At 50.6% G+C, this 21,242-nt stretch overlaps 2 protein-coding genes across 2 annotated transcripts; one reads left to right on the forward strand and one right to left on the reverse strand.

Annotated features, from left to right (window-relative positions):
• The first annotated feature begins 11,647 nt into the window (after positions 1 to 11,647).
• Positions 11,648 to 14,014, forward strand: LOC117187807. Its single transcript, XM_033390661.1, has 3 exons — positions 11,648 to 11,698; positions 11,765 to 13,783; positions 13,910 to 14,014. Exons 1-3 carry the CDS (start codon positions 11,648 to 11,650, stop codon positions 14,012 to 14,014), a joined length of 2,175 nt encoding a protein of 724 aa, XP_033246552.1.
• Positions 14,015 to 15,123: 1,109 nt separating this feature from the next.
• LOC108160869 (cytosol aminopeptidase) lies at positions 15,124 to 17,033 on the reverse strand. Its single transcript, XM_017295131.2, has one exon. It carries the CDS (start codon positions 16,784 to 16,786, stop codon positions 15,212 to 15,214), a length of 1,575 nt encoding a protein of 524 aa, XP_017150620.1. The 5' UTR covers positions 16,787 to 17,033; the 3' UTR covers positions 15,124 to 15,211.
• Between the last annotated feature and the right edge of the window lie 4,209 nt (positions 17,034 to 21,242).

The raw sequence follows: 21,242 nt of genomic DNA on the forward strand, positions 1-21,242 counted from the left end.
AGGCAGAAATATATTGGCAAGCTCCAATGAGAAAGGGAATTCAAAGGCAGAGGCAGAGGCAGCGGCAGCTGCAACCGATTTTATGAAATACCCAACTACAATAATTACGAGAAGAATAACCAGAGGGATAGGGCTTCTGGCATCCGACAATGATTCAGGGATGAGCGACGGCAAGCTGTCCAGGCAAAGACCTGCAAAGAAAAGAAGAGAAGGACACGCATAGATGCATTCGAAGATAACAACAGCAACAATAATAATAATGACTACTACAATGAAAACTAGCCCAGTCCAAGTTTGGAACCTGAGCCTGATCCTCCTGCTGCTGCTGCTGCTGCTGCTGCTGCTGCTGCTGCTGCTGAGGGAGGAGCACGTGAAGATGGCGGTCCAAGGAATTTCAATCACTGACGAAGGCAGCAGCAACTTTGTGATTGCATAACTGCCGTAGCTGCCCGGGAAAATGCTCTCAGCGGGGGGCCCCTTCTCTACGCAGGTAACTTCCGCTGCAGGCCGGCATTCCCCGGGACAAGTGCATCTCTACGCTCCATCGCTCCACCGCCGCAGCGTTGGCCTGCAAAATATTCTGTCAAAAACAACAGCAGCACACCGACCGAACAACAAACTCCAGACTCAACTTTTCACATCCACATCCGCACCAGTCCCCCCCAAAGGCCGGGCTTTCGCTTTAGCTGTTCTGGCCACACTTTTAGCATGCGTGCGGTTGTCGGGCAGCAGCAGCGGCGGCAGCAGCAGCGGCGCGGTCAGCAGGTCGACAATGGATCGACCTGGCGGGGAGGGAGGGGGCATTGGTTTTGCGGGGAGACTGCAAAACTGGCAACTGGAACTGCTGTCAGAATATTGGCAAAGTTTTCATGTTCGACTCTCAAGTGTGCGGCATCCGGGGAAGGGTTGAGGAAACAGAGTCAAGTAAAAGTGGCAACCAAGTGTTTATTTTGTGTGCGTGTGAGTGTGTTATACCACAAGAGGCAAGTGGTTGTTTGCCTGTGGTAAATTATTTAAATTGCAAAACACCGGCAAAGAAACAACGGGGTCTCTGCAGCTGCAGAAACATTGAATATCTTGGCTCTTTGTCTTTGGGCCACTAATTCAGTTTATTGGTCATCCCCAGACTCCAATCCAATCTTCATGCCACGCATTATCTTGAGTCTGGAGTCTCATTACTAGAGTAATCCTATTTCTACACCAAAATAAGTAAAAGAACGGGGACCGGGGCCCCAAACGACCCCAAACGACAGACGCAATAGTTAAGCATTTAACGACCCTCCTCAAAGCGGGGCGTGTCAAGTGCAGTGCTCCCCAAATCCGCAAAATCCGCAGAACCCTGAACCCCAGCCCAGCCCGTCCCCACCGAGAAACCCATCTACTTATGGAAGCCAGATTTTCCAGAAATTACTTTAAACTGTTTACACTTTGTGTCACTGGCTGCCGGCGCCGAAATACCGTTCTCCTCCCACATTTTTGGCAAAGGAAAACTTTGCTTTACATTTGCCAAGTAATTTTCACGAAAAATCATTTTCATTTCCGTCGAAATCTCTGTGCGAAAGCCCCTACCACGTGCATGTGGGTGTGTGCGCGCCATTTTGACACTTAATTATTTCAATTGAGGCTGCCGTCCTACGCGAGAGACAGGACAGGAGACAGGGGACAGGGAACAGGGAACTGGAACAGGATCCTTCTTCATCCAGAGAATTCCCAGTTCTCGTTGAGTGTCTTTTGTTATGTGGCCATCCAGGGCGAAGGGGAAAAGGGACAGGGAAAGCGGCATGCTTTTTATAGTAGCACATTTTACCTTTTTTTTTCCATCGCTCCCATTTCCCATCCCCATCCCCATCCCCAACACCCTATCGTGTGTGCATCTCGTTAACAGCTTTTTACAATATATATACACTGCCACAGACAATCCCGTACATGTGGAGAGAGATGTGAAATGGTAGCGAGGCTTTGTCTCATTGCCGCTTTTGTCTGATGATTTTGTCGCAGTCTCATTTACAATATTTGCCCCCCTGCTAACGGGGCGAACAACAAATGAAATCAGCATTAGCTGCATTGGGCGTTTATTTGGGTTCAGCCGAAAGCCAGACCCGGACCAGGACCCGGACCCGGACCCTAGCCAGATGTAAACCCAAAGCCAGAGCCCCAGCCAGACGACAGCCGACACATCGTACAATGCCCCAGGACCGCAAACGATAAAGCAAATCACTGCAAACCATTACCATTCCAATCCAAATCTTTTCTCGCTCCACGACATGGTCGAAGCTCTGATACTCTAATCAGAAATGAGCCCTCACAGACATCCCTGATAATTAGGTTGATTTGATAGTGCAATTCCTCAGAGATTATGGGACTATATACTATCCGACATGTGTTGGTCCTTCAGCAGTGCAACAGAGTATCCATCAAGCGATCGGACGAGGTTTTTTAACAGTTTTAAATAAAATTGAATGCGATTGCGATGCGAATTACATTTTGCGGCATTGTTCCCCATCGAAATGGAGCCGAATCCGACTAGGTAAAGGCCGGCAGACAATGACTGGGAGCTGGGAGCTGGAGGCTGGAGGCCGGAGACATGTGAGGCGAGGACGCAGGACTAAAGTGACATTTGTCCTACCCTCCCCCCAGCAGATTGTCGAGGCAAATTTACAAGAACCCTAACCAAATTGAGGGCGTGGCCGCACACAAAAGACAATTGAAGTTAATGTGCGCCCAAACACTTGCCACGCCCGCTGCCGCACGACCACACAGCCACCGGCCACATCCTGGGTGGGTTGCGGGGGGTGGGGGGGGCTGCTGGCCATTCGGTTTTGGTATTTTACTTTGGGATTATTTTGTGATTTATGCGGTCTTCGAGTTGACATGCAGATTTAGATTAGGAGCCCAGGCTCTGGTCGAAGGACATCTCTACTCAGCTCCCTGGCAAATGGAATGCAGCAGCACGCGCATAAATCTGCTCGGTTTCGGGTGGGGAGGGCGGCCTCTGTGGCGTATGAGTGATATTTTAGTTTCCTCGTTTTGCGGTTGCCATTTTGTGTGAGGCATTAAAAGATTTTGGACTTCCGTTGGTCTGCACTGGTTCTTCGTGCTGTGTTCTCTGCGTTTTCTCTCCCACCAAAGACGGAGCATATACAACAGGGATTTACCATTAAAGCAAATTAAATGTCTCGTCTCAGCTCTGTCAAGGAGCGGAAGGAGGAGCCAGCGACTCCTGTGGCGACTAGCCGGACAGCTGGCGATAAAAGTTTAATTAATTATATGGCCACTGAGTGATTTTGGTTTATTGTATCCGCATTTGATTAGCCCCCATTGGCGGCCTGCATATTTATCATTCGGCCATTGGCTAATTAATTTGGCCAGGTCTAAGCTGGCCCTAGAAGAACTGACGTCAGCGCCTGCCTGCAGTGGCCCAGGCTTGGCAGGGACATGGTCCTATTTGGTAGCTTGTTAACTTTCTTCTTCCACCAGCAATTTGGTATAAATATTTGTAATGGTTTTTTCCTTCCGTCGCGACGATGTCCCTCCGTCCCTCTCGAACGGGTCAATGAAAAGCAATCATTCGCACAATTAGAAATCGTACTTAATATCAAATTGCTTGCAATTACCAAGCATTTTAGTGCCACAACAGAGGACCCGGACAATATAATGGAACAACACATGAGACTCTCTCTCACACATGCAGGAACAGTGACACAGACACTGGTCTCCCAGCCTGGCCGGCTCAAGCCACAAGCCAGGCACCAGCACCAGCCACAACAATAACAACGATAACAGAATGTGCCACAACAAGAGAGACAAGAGCCAGGCCAAGGGAGACAGTCCGGACGGACCTCAACTCGACTCGAGTCGAGTCGAGTCGAGTCGAGTCAAGGCGAGTCAAGGCATTTGCCATCGACTGAATTTGACTTAAAAATGGGCAAAAAATTGCGGCAATTAAAGTGGCAAATTGTCTCGAAGAGGCAGGCGTTCGATGTTCTCTGCCATTGTCATGCCACAGCCCTTATTCCCCTTCCCCTCCCCTCTCCATTATCCTCCTGTTGCTGATATTTCGCATTGTGAAATGGAGCCTTAAATGAGTTTTCTGTTGACTTCGTATGGGGGTTTTCTGTGTCCGCTCTCCGCTCTCCGGCTCTCCGGCAGTCTCCTATCTTCATTTCAATTTTGATTGAAAACCCTTTTAAATGCCGGGCCTTGGGTCATTAATGGGGAAAACAGAGAAATAAAATTAAATGCTTCGCTTTTATGCTGGAGATTTATAATAGCGTCCGTCTGTCCCTCTGTCAGCCCGTCGCCCCAACTCCCGCATTAAAAGAATCCACCTTCTTTCGATGCGAAAATTTATGCTCTCAGTTCGGGCCAAGGCGAAGCACTCTCATAGATTTCGTTGCCCAGTTTGCATCTGTTATCTGGCTTGATTTTTATGTGCATCTCCCTGGCCAAGATTAGCCCCTGAAATATGGCCACGAAGCTCTTGGACCCTCACTTAAAGGCAAAGTCAAGACGCAGCTGCATCTGCCGATTCTATCAGCACCCGAATCTCAATTAACATAATTCACCTAGTCCGAAAGGAAGCAGGGGCCCCCCCCCTCCACTCCCCCACTCATAAACTAACAGTTTCTGGAGGAATTGTCGCCCCCAGATAGCAGGGCAGCGTATGGCAGAGGGCTACTTCCCCGAAAACAGGAGCCGAATCAAGACCCGGACATGAGCTCAGGTCGGGCGACAGACAGAGGGCCGTGGTATAGTGACAGGGGATAGGGATAAAGAGGGGGCGCCCCAGCTCATCTGCTTGGGGAGCTATCGGTGAATGGAGTGGATGGAGTTCGCTCATTGTCAAAGTGGAAATTGTGTTCATAAATCAGAAACTGTCGCACATGTGTGACACCCTAAAAGTCCCCATATTCGCCCTCTCTTACCGGTAGTTACCCCCTCTCTCTCACTCACGCCCTCTCTCTCTCTCTCTCTCTCTCTCTCTCTCTCTCTCTGTTCTCTGTGGCCCACTGTTTATTGTGTTGTCAATTTGCTGCGCTCGTTGGCTTTCGGGCTGCGATGGCGTAATTAGATTTCGGCCTGGCCTGGCCTGGCCTGGTCGGAATGGTCCGGGAGATGGTTTTGGAGATGGTTTCTGGTCCAGTCTGGTCTGGTCTGGTCTGGGATGGGATGGGTTTGGGGAAACAAACCACGAAACGGGAAGTGTCAGACAATTAAGGCAACGTTCGACCAGGAGGGAGATCCTGCTCTGGCCTGGCCTGGCCTGCCCGATAAAGGAAGCAACGAATGAGTCTATTAAAATTTACTCGCATCGATCGCTATCGATGCGGCTGCCGTCTGGGGTAATTTCCTCAAAACCAAATGACCAACTGTCCAAGTTTTAAAACCGACCGCAGAGTAAAACCAATTCAAAGGCAATTAACTGGAAGGCTTTATCGTAGGCTGGCCATTGTCAAAACTGGAACATCGGATCCATCGGGCAACCAGTTGCCGGAGAGCGTCAACAGACACACATTTGGCCAAACAATTGTTGCCTCTGATTCAGGCCTAGACTGGAAGTTGAAGTCACTTAGTTTGTTGGTTAAACTTCCGCAAGAAATGCGACAACAACAACAACAGCGGGACTGCAGCCGGGGCTGGAGTTGCAGATGGAGATGGCGACTGCATCCGCAATGCAACTTTCGGTGTGAGATTTCCGCCTATTGCAACGACAGTCACCCCCCTACACACGGGGGCAGAGTGCGGGTGCAAGGCAACTTCTGGCGCATCTTCCCTCTATGTGTGGCTCAATTTATTACGAGATTGTGAATCTCCGCCACGATTACAGCAATTATGTGGCTTTTGGGGGGGGGGGCTCCGACTATGTCTCCGTCTCTTGGCACAGTGCCCGACGAGGGAGGGCCCCAGGGGCGGAGCTTTAGCCTCGCTTATACCATTTTCCCCCTCTAATAACTCAATTTCAACACCAACCCAAACAGCGCCAGCCTGCCTGCAGCCCCACAAGCAAATGTGAAAGTGCCAAAGTCAGTCGCCGCCACTCATCGCCAAAAATTTCCTTTAATCGTCGCTGCCGCACCATCGAATTGAATTGAGACTTGGGTAAAGCCAGAGATGTGGCCGAAGATAAAAGACTACAGATTCCACCGCGGATACAGCCTGAGCAGCAGTTCCATGCCTGATGCGATGCACTCGAATAGATATGTCCCAGCCTCAGCCTCAGCCGAAAGCGCAGCTTCCAGCCTCAACTTCAACCTCAGCCATGGAGCTGGAGCTGGAGCTGGAGCTGGAGCTGTCTGGGATTGGTGGCAATAAAAATAATTTGTCAGCTACTTCATCAGCCGCGGCGCGTGCGTGACAGTCGAGGAGCGCGTGCTGTGGATCCCGTGGTCTCTGTGGCTGCCGCTGCTGCTGCTGCAGCCTGTTGCACAACGTCTCCAGTTGAACTTTCACATGGGGGCTCCCCGGAACCCCTGCCCGCATGGGGGTTTGTCTAGTAGTTGGCCAAATTCTTCCTATAAATCACATAATCCCAGACCAGAGCCAGACCCAGGCTGTGCACTCTCATAGGAAATGCGTGGAAATGCATTTCGCTCGTTTGGCATTAATAAATTAATTATACAACCATGACGGCAGCCGGGCTCAGCCTCAGCCGCACGCACAAGATAATCAACTTAAATTAACACAAAAAACCAAAAACAAAAAATCAAAAAACCAAAAAAAAACTTAAAAGACATAAAACACTTGAGCATTTTTGTCATGAGCCACAATAACAAATATTGTGCAAAAGTTGATGGTCAAAAGTTGGCGTCTGGTGAAGTGGCCAAAGCCATGGCCAAAAAAGCTGCTCCAAGAGGCAGACACGTTCAAAGGCAAACAGCAAACGAGAAGGGGAAGGGGAAGGGGAAAACCAACAGCTCGAGATGGTCGAAGATGGGATGCCCTCTTCGAACAATCTCGAGAGCAGAGTCCATGTGGGTCTCGCCTTTGAACTTTCTCTGCGGAGAGTCTTTTCCATATTTCTATCTAACCTCGGGCTAATCCCCGAATCGACTTCCTTCTGGGCGTTACAAACTGAATCGCCCGCTCACTATCCCCACCCTGCGCTCACACAACAGCAGTCTCCAGCGAAAAGAGAAATATGAGAAATGCAAGAGCCCCTGTCTGCCTGAGTCTGGCGGGAAATGCATGGGGGAAAATACAGGGAAAAGCAAACTGGCTGGATGTCGCTGCGAAAAACGGCGAGGCGAACACACACAAAACTCAAGTGGCGCGAAAATTCGAGGCACAGTTGCAACAGCAGCGCGCAAGCGTGCGGTTTTCCCTCCACAGTTTTCCACAGCCGAAAATAAAAGCAGCAGCAGGAAAAACCAACGAAAACTCAACTCAAATTAAAAGTCGCATTAAATAAATGAGAAACGGGCAAGGACGAGGACGAGGACTACGGCGAGGACTACGACGGGAAGCAAGTTTAAACAAAACTCAAAGCAAAAGTTAAATTGAATAGACAAAAGTTTCTGTTTCCGTATTTTTTTTTTGAATGCGTACTATAAAAATATATTTCACAAAGATCCTGGCAATCAATTATTTAAAAGTGCCTCCTAAGTGGAATACTAAATGAATATAAATTGATTCAAACTACAGATACAAAACGAGTGACAAGGGAACATGGTAGTTTTATATACTGAATAAAGCAATATATGTACATGCATGCAGCAATAATTGAAAGCCATACCACAAACGCCTCGGCTGCGAAAGATTTCACGAGATATTTTTGCATAAAGAAATATCAGCCAGAGAAAGAAATTGAACAACAATTGCAAATTAAGCTGCCACATTTCGTGCTGCCACAGCGTGCAACGTGCTGCCTGCCAAGGGGCAACGAGACGCCTCATTTGCCTGACTCGCCTCACTTGAACTTCCGGCGACGCAACCGACCCGCAACCGAAGGAAAATGGCCATCTCTGATGTCGGCTCCACCTTAATGGTAAGTCCAAGAGTATGAGAGGGGAGATGGGGGAGAGGGTCATCATTCAGATTCCGAAATTTTAATATAAATAACAGACAACTGCAAATTCAACCGAGGCGTGAAAACAACAAGCGCCAAAAGCCCCAGACGAGAGGAAAAGCGCGAAAAAGTGTCTGCCATTGAAGTGTGTTTCACGCCCTGGCCAGGAAATGGACCACTCCCAACCATACCATACCATACCATACCATACCCGTTCATTCGCACGCACATTTCGTGAATAATTCGTGAATAATTCTCATTTATTTTCGGTTTCGTTGTACGTTTTTTACATGCCTGCTCCCTGGCACTTGAACTTCAATTAGCAGCCGCCTTGCCGCCCCTCCGACAGCATTTTAATTGCCGTTCATAAAAATCACCATTTGAATGCGAATACTTCAAATGTTTTCCACTGCATTTGATTGGATTTCATGCCGTTTTCGCTGGCTTGGAAAATATGTTACGCAATTCGGGGGCTTCGGCGTGCGGTTTGGGCGGTGCGGAAAGAAAAAGAAAACACACTCGCCATTGAAGTGGATATTATGATTTTTTATGACCTCGACTGCATGGAGAGCCTTCCATTTAACGGTTATCTAACAGTTAGTCAAAAGCAAAGACGGGGAGTCGGGGAATCGGAATTGGAATCCCGTATCCCACTGCCAAACGAAAGGAAAACACATTTGCCATCGAAACGGGAAATTTGCAATTTAAGTGGATGGAAAAAAGTTTGCGGCCATTTCAGGCATTTCTTTTGAGTGCGATGGTTTTCCTTGTGGCCAAGGAAGTTCCACTCTGCCACTGCCCCCCCACTCTTTCCACACTTTCACAGTCTTTTATTGCATGTGCATTGAACTTGACTCTTTCTGTGTGGAGGGGGGCGGACTGCCATATACTGTATCTGAAAAACCAAACTGGTTCTTACCGCCACTGCCATTGCCGCTGCCACACCCCCGCCCAGTCACTGCCGTTGCATGCCAGCCAACAATTAGCTCAAGCTGTGCCTTTTTGCCAGCTCCATTTTGCTGGCCTTGTGTCTTGACTTGCTCTCGGTCTCGGTCTCGGTCTTGGTCTTGGTCTTGGTCTCGGTCTGTCCGAGACTCCCCCATACCAAAAGTGTGCAACGTTTTTCCGCTTTGTTGCATGCAACAGCAGCAGCAGAGGAGGAAGCTGTAAGCGCATATTGAGGCTAACAATTATACAAACTTGTGGCCAAACAGCAATTACAGCCAGTAAATGAAGCCACCTGCTCGGATCGAATGAAAAGCAGCAGCAAGAATCCTAGAGTAAGTCAAACAAGTGCGGGACGGCAGTTGTTTTTCCTAGAATTTATTTCATAATTATTGCAGCCCCAGAAAATAGTTTTGGGTTCAACAAATAAAATTCCAAAATAATTTTAAAATAAATAGTCAAACTTTAATTGGGACTGTTGCTTCTTTTCGGCAAATAATGAATTTCAATTTAGAAACTGAAGGGGAAACCGAAGTGGAATAGATAGAGGGCTTCGTGGGGAGATCTTTTTCTTGGCTTGTGCCATAAAAAAATTGTTAACTAGTTGCCAGAGCACTTTTAAAGCCATAAAATCCGCCAGAACAGCAGTGCAGCAGCCCAGCACCAGGGAAAAACAGGGAAAATAGCAACAAAATTTTATTGTAGTTTTCTATTGAATTTTAAAACGATTCTTGCGCGTGTCCCGCTGCAAAATGAAAAGACATTTCCAAGCGGAATAAAACGAACACCTCGTCCCCCTCAAGTATCGCAGCACCCGCAGCCGCCACCCAAGTGTTAAATAGAAAACACATAAAATTTTATGCACCACATAGTGGCAGGAGCCCACGGGGTGGCAGGGGGGTTACGTGGAGAATGAGGGCGTGCACGAGGAAACTGCAGTTCTCGCCTCATCCAACAAGTGGGGCAGCCACAGCAACGTGCCCCCCCCACATTTTTATCCCAGGCTCGTAGGCTCAGAAGGAGCCTGGTGGGGGGGTCGGGTGTGGAGTGGGCCTTGGCTCTGCCACCGGGTTAGAGGCACGATGGCCTGGTTGGCTGGCTGAGTACAGTTCATAAAAATTCACTCGGGCGCACTTTTAACGGCCGTTAAATGTTTACGCGGTTGCATTTTTAACGACCGTTGACAGTTCATTTGGATTTAGCCGTAACTGGATGGCTGGCTGGCTCTTGGCTGCTAAATGGCTGCTTCTGGTGCTGCTGCGGGGCAGGAGATAAGCCAGCTCCCAACTGCTGGGAGCTGGCCCCCCGGCGGTATGGATCACAAATGAAGCCATTTTGCCGAAGGGAATTGAATTACTTTATCAACTGCCAGAGGAGAAGCGAAACGTTTAGATGTTGACTCCAGGCCACACGGATATTAGTTCAAAATTTTATTTTTTTCTAAGAATTTAAGGATGCCCAGGAAGAAAAGTTCTGAAGATCTAAAAATATATACCAACAACTACGCCCCGAGAACAGAAGTTCTAAAAAGAAAGTGTTTGCACTTTTCATTTTGACATTAAAATGAAAAATATTTGATTTAAATATTTTCCATATACAAAATAGACATAATTCCTATTTTATTTAATATTTCTATATTTATTTTACATTTTTGTATATTTCGATTAAATGTGGGTCGCTTTATACAGACTTTTGAATACAGCTGCCTTTAAATTTAATGTGAATTTAATTTAATTTCCTATTGTATTTAAAAAGGAGTATTTAATTTAAATACGGGTGTCTGAGGGTATTATTTGGAATGGGAATTGGTCAAATAATTATACTTTTTAGGCTGGAAAAGTTTAAATAAGTTTTAGACTGCTACTGACTTGGCTATAAGAATAGCACCAAAGATAAACCCCTTTTGGTACTCTTTCACAATTCCATAAGGTATGTTATGATATACTTCATCTACGGACCAGTCCATCAGTACAGTAGTACTTCGTTATTTTATCGTACACCCGAGAAGTAGCTTCCAGCGAAACTGCATTCTGTCCCGCAGAAAGCCTTGTAGCCTGCTGCTCCTTAATGCCTTTCATTAATCCCATACAACATCTCATTATCGCGGAATCCATCGCGAAATGTAAGCCAATGGATAATGGATAAGTTGCCGTTGCATCACCGAAGCCAAAGCCGAAGCCGAACCAATCCCAATACCCACACCATAATTGGAGTTACGTAAATCGAGAGAAGTGCAAGAGAAATGCAATTGAATTCGAGCAGAGGAGACGCTTGGCAATAAGTTTAATGGCCATAAAAGCCAAGCCACGGCACAAGTTCAACCTGTTGACGTGAAAGTGGTTGCATGAATGGACAGAGAGACAGACAGTGAGGCACCAAGCTGTAGTGGCGACTTCGATGGGGCGTCCGACCAAAAGGCCGAGCGCGTGCGCAACTCGTTTTACTATGTCCGAACTGAGAATCGACCAGAGTCCAGTTCCAGTTCCAGTTCCAGTCGCTGTGGCTCTGGCAAAAGAGACTCTTTTTTTGGTTAGATGGAAAGTGAAAGTGTTGGCCGCAGCAGTTGGGGACGACTGGATTATTTATGGGTCTGGGGGCGGTTCCCCGAGATCCTGCAGAGATGTTTCTCATGTAATTGATGGATCTTTGTCTTTCCAGCTACTGCTTGTGGTGGCAGGCCTTGGGTTGGCTAAGGCCATGGACACCTGGCACCGCCTACCCTCCCTGGAAACCTTCTCCAGCTATGAGGTAACATCCCGTTTATCCCCCCAACGAATGCCCCCCTCTGATGGTCTTTCTTTTTGTGGTTTGTAGGACATGCAGCGCTACTTTGATCAGCGGAATCTGCGCAGCATGCGGCACATCGACAATCCCACAGACGACAGCTATCTGGCCGCCTTCAACCAGTACAACGATCAGTCGGAGTCGGAGGATCGGTCGCAGGTCCATCGCTCCCGCACCAAGCGGGAGGAGCGGAAGCTGCCCAGCGCCCCCCGAATGCTGCGATTCGAGCTATCCGACGCCGTGGAACCCAGCGACGAAGTGAAGCAACTCCTGCGGCAGCATCATTCGAGGGCTCTCAAGGAGAGCCCCACCACAGAGGGCGCACCGCCGGCCATCACCAGCCAAGCCCCAAAAAGCCAGCGCTCTAAGCGCAAGCCACGCCGCCAGAGACGCTCCACCATTGGCCAGCAACCAGCGGACTTCAAGGCTATGATGATTCCCTTCCAAGAGACCGATGCCCGAGAACCCGATCCCATTACAGCGACGCTGATTCGAGAGGCCAGGATCCTGGATCTCCAGAGTCAGGCCACCAAGACAGAGCCATCAAAGAAGTCCCAGAAGCATGGCTTCCAGGTGCGCATACGCAAGACAAAGCGCTCCAAGCGATCGGCTGCCGCCCCCCTGCAGATGTTCAAGTTCGAGATGTCGGACGCCAAGGCCATGCCACAGCCACAGCCACAGCGGTCCGGTAAACAGCTGCAGGCCACGCCCACACTCCTCACCATGGAGACCCGTCCAGAGAACAGAACCCAGAGCCAGAGCCAGAGCCAGACCCCTACCACTCCCACCCCCAGGCAGGAGGATAATGCGATCCTCAATGGCGAGTCCACAGCGGAGACCAAGCGAATGTACGTGTACAAGGAGGCGCCACCCAGTCCGGTCCACGGGAAGAGCAAAAAGTCCCTGAGTGGCCTGCCCCACGAAGTGCAGAAGGTGATCGGCCAGCTAATGAAGGAGGGGCACGGCGGCAAGGCGTACATCAAGTATCTACCGGCCCAGAAATCGGAGTACGAGCACTACAAGATAAAGCCCCTCTCCGCGCTCTCGGGCTACGGCCTCAAGCCCAGCTCCTACATGAAGTACATGCCCAGCACAGTGCAGACCAAGCTGGTGGAATCATCGCCAGCGCCAGTCCATGTCCCGGCCCCCGTCCACGTGCACATCCAGCCCGTGCCGGTGGTCGAGCAGCTGCGGTACTTCCACTACAAGCCGAGCTACGCGAATGTTTACCCTGCCCCACAGACCATCGCCCAGCACCCGATTGTGGTGCAGGAGGCTGTGCCCCAGGTTGAGGAAGTGCACCACCACACGTACACGGCGGAGCTGGCTGCCCCCGCACCTGCCCCTGCGCCCGCTCCGACCCAAGCGATTGATGTAATTGTGCCCCAGTTCCGGCCCTCGAAGCCGGACCCGCTGCAGGAGGAGTACCATGCGGAGCCCCTCTACGGCAAGGCCCTGGAACCGTACCAATACGAGATCCAGCACGAGCCAGGTCCCTCGGCCGCGCCGCTGATCAAGATCGAGTACCATGCCCAGGCGGACAGCATCAAGGAGCACTACAAGCAGCTGCCCGAGTTCCAGCAGCTGTCGACGCTCGTTGGCAAGTCGCCGGACGACCAGATCCACGGCCTCACCTACCTCCTGGCCAAGGAGATGCAGGCCAAGCTGCAGCGCCAGGGCAAGCAGCTGATGATGGATCGCCCCCAGGACAGCACGGCCCCCATACTCTTCCATCCCGGCCAGGTGCAGGCTCCGGCTGCAGTTCCCACCCTCAAGACGCTGGCGGACTTGGGCGGCGGCTCCCTTGGAGTGCAACAGGGCCGACTGATTGGCATGGCCAAGACGAAGCAGTACGTGCCGATCATTGAGTCGGGTAACAACGATGTCAAGGAGCTGCCCGCCGTACCCAGCAGCGTGGCCCCAAAGCTGCCGACTCCCAGCTCCTTCATCGACTACACCCCCGGCCATGGCTTGTCGCACGGGTACGAGGGGGTAAGGGATGATGAGCGGCCCGTGACCACAGTGGAGCATGTGGTGCATCATCCCACGGTCACGAACTATCATCATCATCATCAGCAGCAGCAGCAGCAGCAGCAGCATCCAGAGCAGCAGCAGCAGCATCCGGAGCAGCAGCAGCAACACCATCATTACCAGGCCACCTCTCTTCCGGCGGAGCTGGATGCGGAAAAGGGTGTGAATGGCCTGCATTTGGTGAACAGTCAGGAGGACAAGTCGGTGAGTCCCGCTTTGGATCTGTTCCGACATCCACTTCCGTTTTAGTTTAGGCTTGCAGATGGATCCGATGCACCGGATAGAATGAATATTTAATATTGGAAAGTGGAAAGTGGCTACCCATTCCCCATTGTCCTGGGGACTCAGTTCTCCCACCTTCCGTTGCATTAAATTAAAGCACACCTTGGGGCGTGCCACAAAAGGATTGTCGCTTTGGATAGCTCCATTGATTGGCATAGGCAAAAACACAATCAACATAAATAAGAGGAGCTGCCCCAGACATACACTTGCCTCTCCATCCCACACACACACACACACACACACACACACAGACACGACAATGCGGCGGCAGTCACAACAATGGAATCCCCTGCAGGGGCATTTCTCTCTCTCTGTGTCTCTGTGTGTGTGTGCAACTTCGTTCGATCCATGTCTCGCCGGTAATGCACTTAATCGAATAATTTTCAAGTTCGACAAGCATTTTCAATGTCGTTAGCCAGGCACGAGAGCCAGCCACCCAGCCGCCCAGCACTCCCATCTTCTGGCCAATCCTGCCACAGATTGGCATCCGTCTGGCCCCCAGGTAGCCGCCACAGGAGCACTTCGTCCTTCATTACTATGCGCCCGACTACTGCAGACAGCAGTCGGCGGAGCGGCAGAGCGGCAGAGTCCCTTCCCCTCGGACTGGTTTTGGGCGCTGTCTGGAGCAATTGATATAGATATATAGCATCCCAGATACGCTGTAGATATAGATACGTATACGCTATTCATGGGTTCAACCTCAAGCACTTGAAGAGTTTCCTTACCCCAAAAAGGAAATGCACTTCTCTCTGAGGCGGCAGATACATGCGTCCGTCGGAATTAACATTTTTCTTTCACTGGAGAATAGAAGTTTTTCCTCGTCTGGGCTTCTGGGATTCTGTGGAACGGGTGGATTGGGTGGAATGGGTGGGGGAGGGGCGAAAGGGTGTGCTTGCATTTAATTTATCCGTATTTCTATGGCAAGCCCCCCACAAAGTGAAGTCGTGGGCAATGGAACGCGTCTTTGTGCTCAGCGAGCCAAAAGGGCATGGAAAAGTATCTTAAGGACAGACACAAACCATACAAACCATCGGCAGAACGGTGGGTCGAGGCATGAAGCATTTTAGCCCGGAAAATTATCTTAAAGCAGTCCAAAAAATGTAATTTACTTCAAAAACTTTCAACCATAGAACATTCGCATCAGAATCGTCAGAATCGGAGGCCTCACTTCGGATCGGGGCACGCCATTTGGTACAAAAACTGTATCAGGGTTCGGGTGGGACGTCCGGTCATGCGCTTGGCCGTCAGGTACGCAATAAGACCGTATTTGGTGAGCAGTCCCGTGCCCCGTGTGTCCAGGTGCACCCAGTCGGCGCACGGCACGAGCTCGTGGAGAATGGCCGCTGACAGGCAGGAGCTGGCAGTCCCACGGCCATCGTTGCTCAGATCGTAGCCCAGCTCGTCGGTGACCTGCCTCCGGTAGTACTGCCACAGCGGCAGGCGCCACACGCGGTCGCCAGTGAGGGATCCAGCGCGCTGGAACTGCTTCCAGATGTAGTGGGAGTTGGAGAAGACACCGGTGGCCCCGCCGCCGAGGGCCTTCTTCACGCCCGTCTCGAGGGTTGCCACGTCCACGACGAGGCGCGGATTGTAGGTGGTCTGTCCGTAGAGCAGGGCGTCGGACAACACCACCACGCCCGCCCTGTCCAAGTCACGGATGGCCATCGTCTTGCCATTGAGCAGGCGGACAACGTCGCCCGGCTTGCAGGACATGCCCGAGGGCATGTTCTCGCACAGGGGTATCACGCAGGTCACGTTTATGGGCAGCGAGAGGGCGGCGCAGGCGCGCATCATGCCAACGCAGGCGGCCGCCGCCGACATGCTCCCGCGGTACTCGTCCATGCCCCTGCACGGACGCAGGTTGATGGCCCCCGAGTTGAAGGTGATGCCCTTGCCCACGAAAAGGATGGGCTTTTCCTCGGGCGCGGCGCCGCAGTAGCTCAGCTCCAGCATCACCGGTGGCTCGCAGCTGCCTTTGGCAATCATCAGGAAGGCTGTCAACCGCTGCTGCTCGATCCAGTCCATGGTCCGCACCTCGACGGTGATTCCGCACGGGCACAGGGCATCCACAGTGGCCTGAGCGAACATGGTTGGGGTCATGCAGTTGGCAGGGGCGTCGCTGAGGCGGCGGGCGAGGTTTTGGGCATCGGCCTTGTAGATGCCACGCGTCCAGCCGTCGACGTCGGCCGAGTCAAACAGACTGACCTTCGCTAGATTCGGTGCATTCTTGACGGCCAGGTTGTCCGGGAAGCGCCACACGGCCAGGGACGAACCCTCCGCCGCCTGCTCCGCATAGTCCATGCCGTCCACAAAGATGGAGCCCACGCCCTCGTTCTGAAGGGAACGCGCGCCGATTCCCGCCGCAATGCGCACGTTCTCCATGCCCTCGTCCAGCATCTCCAGCTCGTTGAAGGCAATGCCCTCTACGCCCAGGCCCACGACAGCCACCGAGCTGAAGTCCGGATCGACGCCGTTGAAGACCCTGCCCCTGCCGAGGCGTCCGTCCAGCTTCGTCTCGCAGATCAGCTGCGCCAGTTTTCCGCTCGTGCGCCCGTCAATCTTCTGGGCCGTGGGCGTCAGCTTGGGGTCCGATTTCGCGTCCTCCTTCTGGTACAGCCCCACCACGAGTCCCTTCGTGTTGGCCTTGGAATCGCCGCAGCCAGACGACTGCTGGCGGACGACCGACCGCAGGACGTTTTGCGCGTAGAAGCCCATGCTCCGCAGTTGCATCCTCTTCATTTTGGATTATCGATTAGGGATGGTTCGAAATTTAAAATTTACAAAAACGGTTTTATAGAGAAAATGTCGGAAGGAATTTAAGCAAAGAATTTTACGCAATAATATTACTGGGGAATTTTGCAGAAGAATTGCACGAAAGAATTTAAATAATTATCAAAAGATTTTACCGGCTAAAAATATTTGAAAATTTGTTTTGTTTTTTACAGAGAACTAAAATTTGTTCTGGTTCTTCGGAATGATCAAATACAACTGAAAGGAAATGAGAAAAAGGTCAGCTGGGAAACTGACGTGGGACATTTCAAGGCCATCGTGATTATCAGTTTATTTCTTTTCATTTCAAAAACACAAAAGAACTGACAGATTTTTCGGAATAAATACCATTAGAACTGGGGAAACTGTGGGCAAATTCGGCCAGTTTTTGTAAACAAAAACAAGGCTATAAGGCGGATGCTTTTCGACGCAAACTTTGGCTTTGCCTCTTCTACTTAATTTAGAAGAGCTCCGCTTCAAGGCCTGACACCATCAATAGCTCTTGGACATTTTAGCTGCAATATGCCATAAACAGGCCAAGAAGGAGTGCCACTGAAGGACTACAAAATAATATTCCCTCTCCTAGGACCCTCCGTTTTACTGTCGCAAATAGACTTAAAATTGTTTTCGAGCTAAGTTTGCTGTGACGTTCTCCTCCTTTATTTCGTAGCTGTTTTTCAGTGCACTTTTATTCGATTTCGAGGAAAAGCTTATTACATTTTATTTATTGGCAATTTGTCGTCTGAAAAAATGTGCTTTGGGGGGAGTCCACTGCATCTACGGCCATCTGACATCCACAGTCCGACGTCCACTCTTCTCCTTTCTGCGTTAATGCGCATTAAGCAGGGAACGCAGTAAACAAGGACTCTTCCAACAACAGTCCTAACAGCAATCCCTGCAACTGGTCGTGCTCCTCCTCCGGCTCCTGTTCCTGCTACTGATCCGGCTGGTGCTGGTGCTTGATGCTGATGGAGCCGTAGGGTGGGGGCTCCCACACACACACAAACACACACAAACACACACACACACACATTGTTTTACTGCCGTTTAGCATGATTTTTAATAGGCTTTTGCCTTGTCCCTGTCGGACTTGTCGTCATCCCGCACTGAGCCTCGTTGCTCGGTCTTGTTGTAAAACCCCAGAAACGACGCCTGATGACCATGATGGGAGATGAGAGCGTGGCGTGGCAGGGCATGGCACGGCAGGGGAGGACATGGCTGGGAAAGGCATCCGCCTGGACATTGTCCTGCTCCTGTCTGACCGTCTGACCGTCCGTCCGTCCGTCTGCCTGTCCATCTCTGACAGGCAAACGACACTTGTTAGGCTCAAGTTTAGGTGGAGTTTAGGCTGGGGTCCAGCAGCGGAAGTGGGTGTCAGAGCCGGAGAGGCTGTGGCACGACATGCCGTTGCAATGCTCGTCATGGGACTTGTTTGACAGCAGCTGCTGCTCTTGCTCTCCCTGCCACTGCCACTGCCACTGCCACAGCCACTGCCGCTGCCACTGCCAGTGCCACTGCCACTGCCACTGGTAACGTGTGCGAACATGGTCGGATTTTTGGGGAATTTGTCATTTTATTGTGGCCGAAATGGTCGGTAATGGTCGTCACTCACTCACTCTCCGAACCGGAGCTGCCTATGTATAAGGACGCTAGATGCTAGATGCTTGTGTCCTGTGTGCTGTGGGCTGGTCGGGGGCTCAACATCTGCAGGTGCAATATTTTCCGGCTCCCACTCACATATTTTAATTTCATTTTTATTTCAACCCTTTTGCTGTTTGTGTTTGCCTATCCCTTCCACTTTTTTATAATGTGGGAGCAAAGCATATTTTGGCAAGTGTTGAAAAGAGATTGTGTCGGGGAAGGGTCTCTTCCTAAGCAGAGATTTAAGTTTTATTTAATGGAGCCTCAACCTCCCCCGCCAGTGCCTCTCGGCAGCATATGGGTCTTGATTATTAGTTCGGTTCTGGCATTGAAAATAACTCCACAAAAGGGTTTCCCCAAACGAAATGTTCAACTACTTTACGAGCTGACGAAAGGGGTGGGGGGGATGGGGACAGCTTCATGCTGGGTATCCTTGATCCCTCCTGGGCCCAAACATGTGTGGCTAATGTCGTCGAGTTCTTAAGGCCTTTGTTCTGTACGGCAAAGGAGTCGTGCAATTGATGGGGTCCTTCCCGGTCCCCAGTTTTAAAGTACGGATAGGTTAAGGCCCAGAAAGGGTGTCTGGAATCTCAGGCATACACTCGAAAAAACTATGCAGACTATCTATGACTTTCCTTGATTTTTTATCGATCAGTTTTGTGAGAAAAGAAGGCTCTGTGGGAAGTTCCAGACAGGTTCGTTTGCTGACTGCTGATTGATGAATCCATACATATTTATGGGATGGCTGCAGCTCGTTCTCTGCATTTCAAGCGCATTCTTTCGAGTGTATTTATTCAAATACCCAGAATTACCAGTGGCCATGGCTGACTCTGCTCGGTTTCGCGTTCCGCCGTCGCTGCCTCAGCACATATCTGACCCGGGGTTGGCTTTAAATTAGCTCCATTTCATCCGTTGGACGTAATAAACCGCAGCCAGTCCGGCATCCTGCCCAGTCCCGCCCAACCTGCCGGCTAATACGGCTCTCGGGGCGTGGCAATCCGTGGCAGAATAGATGAAAACTAAAAACTGTATGGTGGGGCATGGCATACGCCACTCTCCCCCAGTCTCAGTCCCAGTCCTATTCCCATTCACATTCCGAATCCTATTGCCATTTCCAATGCTGTTGGCAACGTGCTATTGACAGCCACATTCGCATAAAAATCACGTAGTTTGACATTTTTCCTGCTGCTCTTCCATTTCGTTAGATGGATTTTTTTCCTGCTGCTCCTGGTGCTGGTGCTGGTGCTGGTGCTGGTCCTGGCCGTGGTTCTGGCTCTTCTCGAGACGGATGCGGATGGGTTTGGGCAGCAGCAGCTGTCACGCAATCAGCCCGAGCGCATTGCCAGGGCAAAGCCAACAAACTGATAACTCAATTTTGGTTAGAGATGCCTCTGCCACTGCCCCCACCGCTACCCCCTTGTTAGCCATAACTTGGATACGAAAATTGCTAACAAGCGAGCCATAAAAACTGTGGGTGGGTTGCATTTAAAATTTTTCCCGCCCTTTGCCTGCCTTTCCTACAATTTTGCTGTCGCTACTGGGCGGATCCCACTCTGTAAATTATACAACAATTTCGTAGTCTAATCATCAGCGTTGGGGCACAGCCCCACCCACCTCCGTCCGCACCCCCTCATAATTGTGTGGCCAAAAGTTTCACAGCGACAATTGTGTCAATGGCTGCTGCCGTGTGGCATAAACGAGCCCAGGACATTCATTTGCCTGACGAACGCTGTTGAACACGTTCGCTCCACTCTTGGCCAGAACATGGTCAGCAGTGGGGGCAGACGGGGCAGGACACTGCCCCACACACACACACATCCAAGCGGAGCGCTCTGGACGCATTACATTGTAAAATTGGTTTTTGTAAATTGTTTGGACACAACATTTATTTCCATTTAAATGCGATTTGCCTCGTCTCGGTTGCTGTTGCTTTTATTGTTCCTGCCGAACCACCCACACCCACACCCTCACCCCCACACAGCCTCAAATCCAACCTCGTTGCAAGCCCAACTCCTGTGCGGCCCGAAACTCAGTGCCACACTTGTTCAATTTTAAATGAGCATGCAGCACTGGGGCACTGCTGCACTTGCCACACTGATGCCACTGAAGCCTGGCTGTGCCTGCCCCCTCTGCCCAATCTACCAATCTCTCTGCCTGTCTGTGTCCCTTGAGGTTTTGGGGTGTGGCACGAGGTGTTTGCAGCTCTTAAACGAATTGTGTGAATAATAAACGCACCACACTTTCAATGGAGAGTGGTGGCACGGGCAGCAGGACCACGCTTCCTTAGTTACCCAACAAGGATTAGTGTTATGGCATCGCATGGGGGAGCAGAATCTCTTCCGGCTGAGTGCAAATCATGAGCTATTCGAAGAGGCTACAAATTGTATGCCATGGCTTTGATTTAAGACTGTGCACATGCATCCAAACTCTTTCCTATCTCCATCCTCCCACCCATTTCCAGTGCAGAAAATTGTTAAAAATAAATCAAAGACCAAATGCTGATTATGATTACGACCCTCCAGGGCGGAAGGGGGTTCGTTCAACCCCTGGATAGGCCCCAAGCGGGGCTCGAGAGTCAGGAAACATTTTAATGACTAAAAGACGGCACAACGCCGACAGGCCGTTAACAATGCTGATTATATGCAAATTAAAGGCACTTCCAAAGGCATTTCCCGTCAGCGGGCATCCAGTTTCCCTCGCAGCTCCTGGCCTGTTGTTGTTTGGCTCCTCAATTGGCCGAAACAAGGGCAATATGGGGTGGCCCGGGGAGCCTTCGCATTGAATT

Source organism: Drosophila miranda, chromosome 3 (genome assembly GCF_003369915.1).
Source record: "Drosophila miranda strain MSH22 chromosome 3, D.miranda_PacBio2.1, whole genome shotgun sequence".
Classification (NCBI taxonomy): domain Eukaryota; kingdom Metazoa; phylum Arthropoda; class Insecta; order Diptera; family Drosophilidae; genus Drosophila; species Drosophila miranda.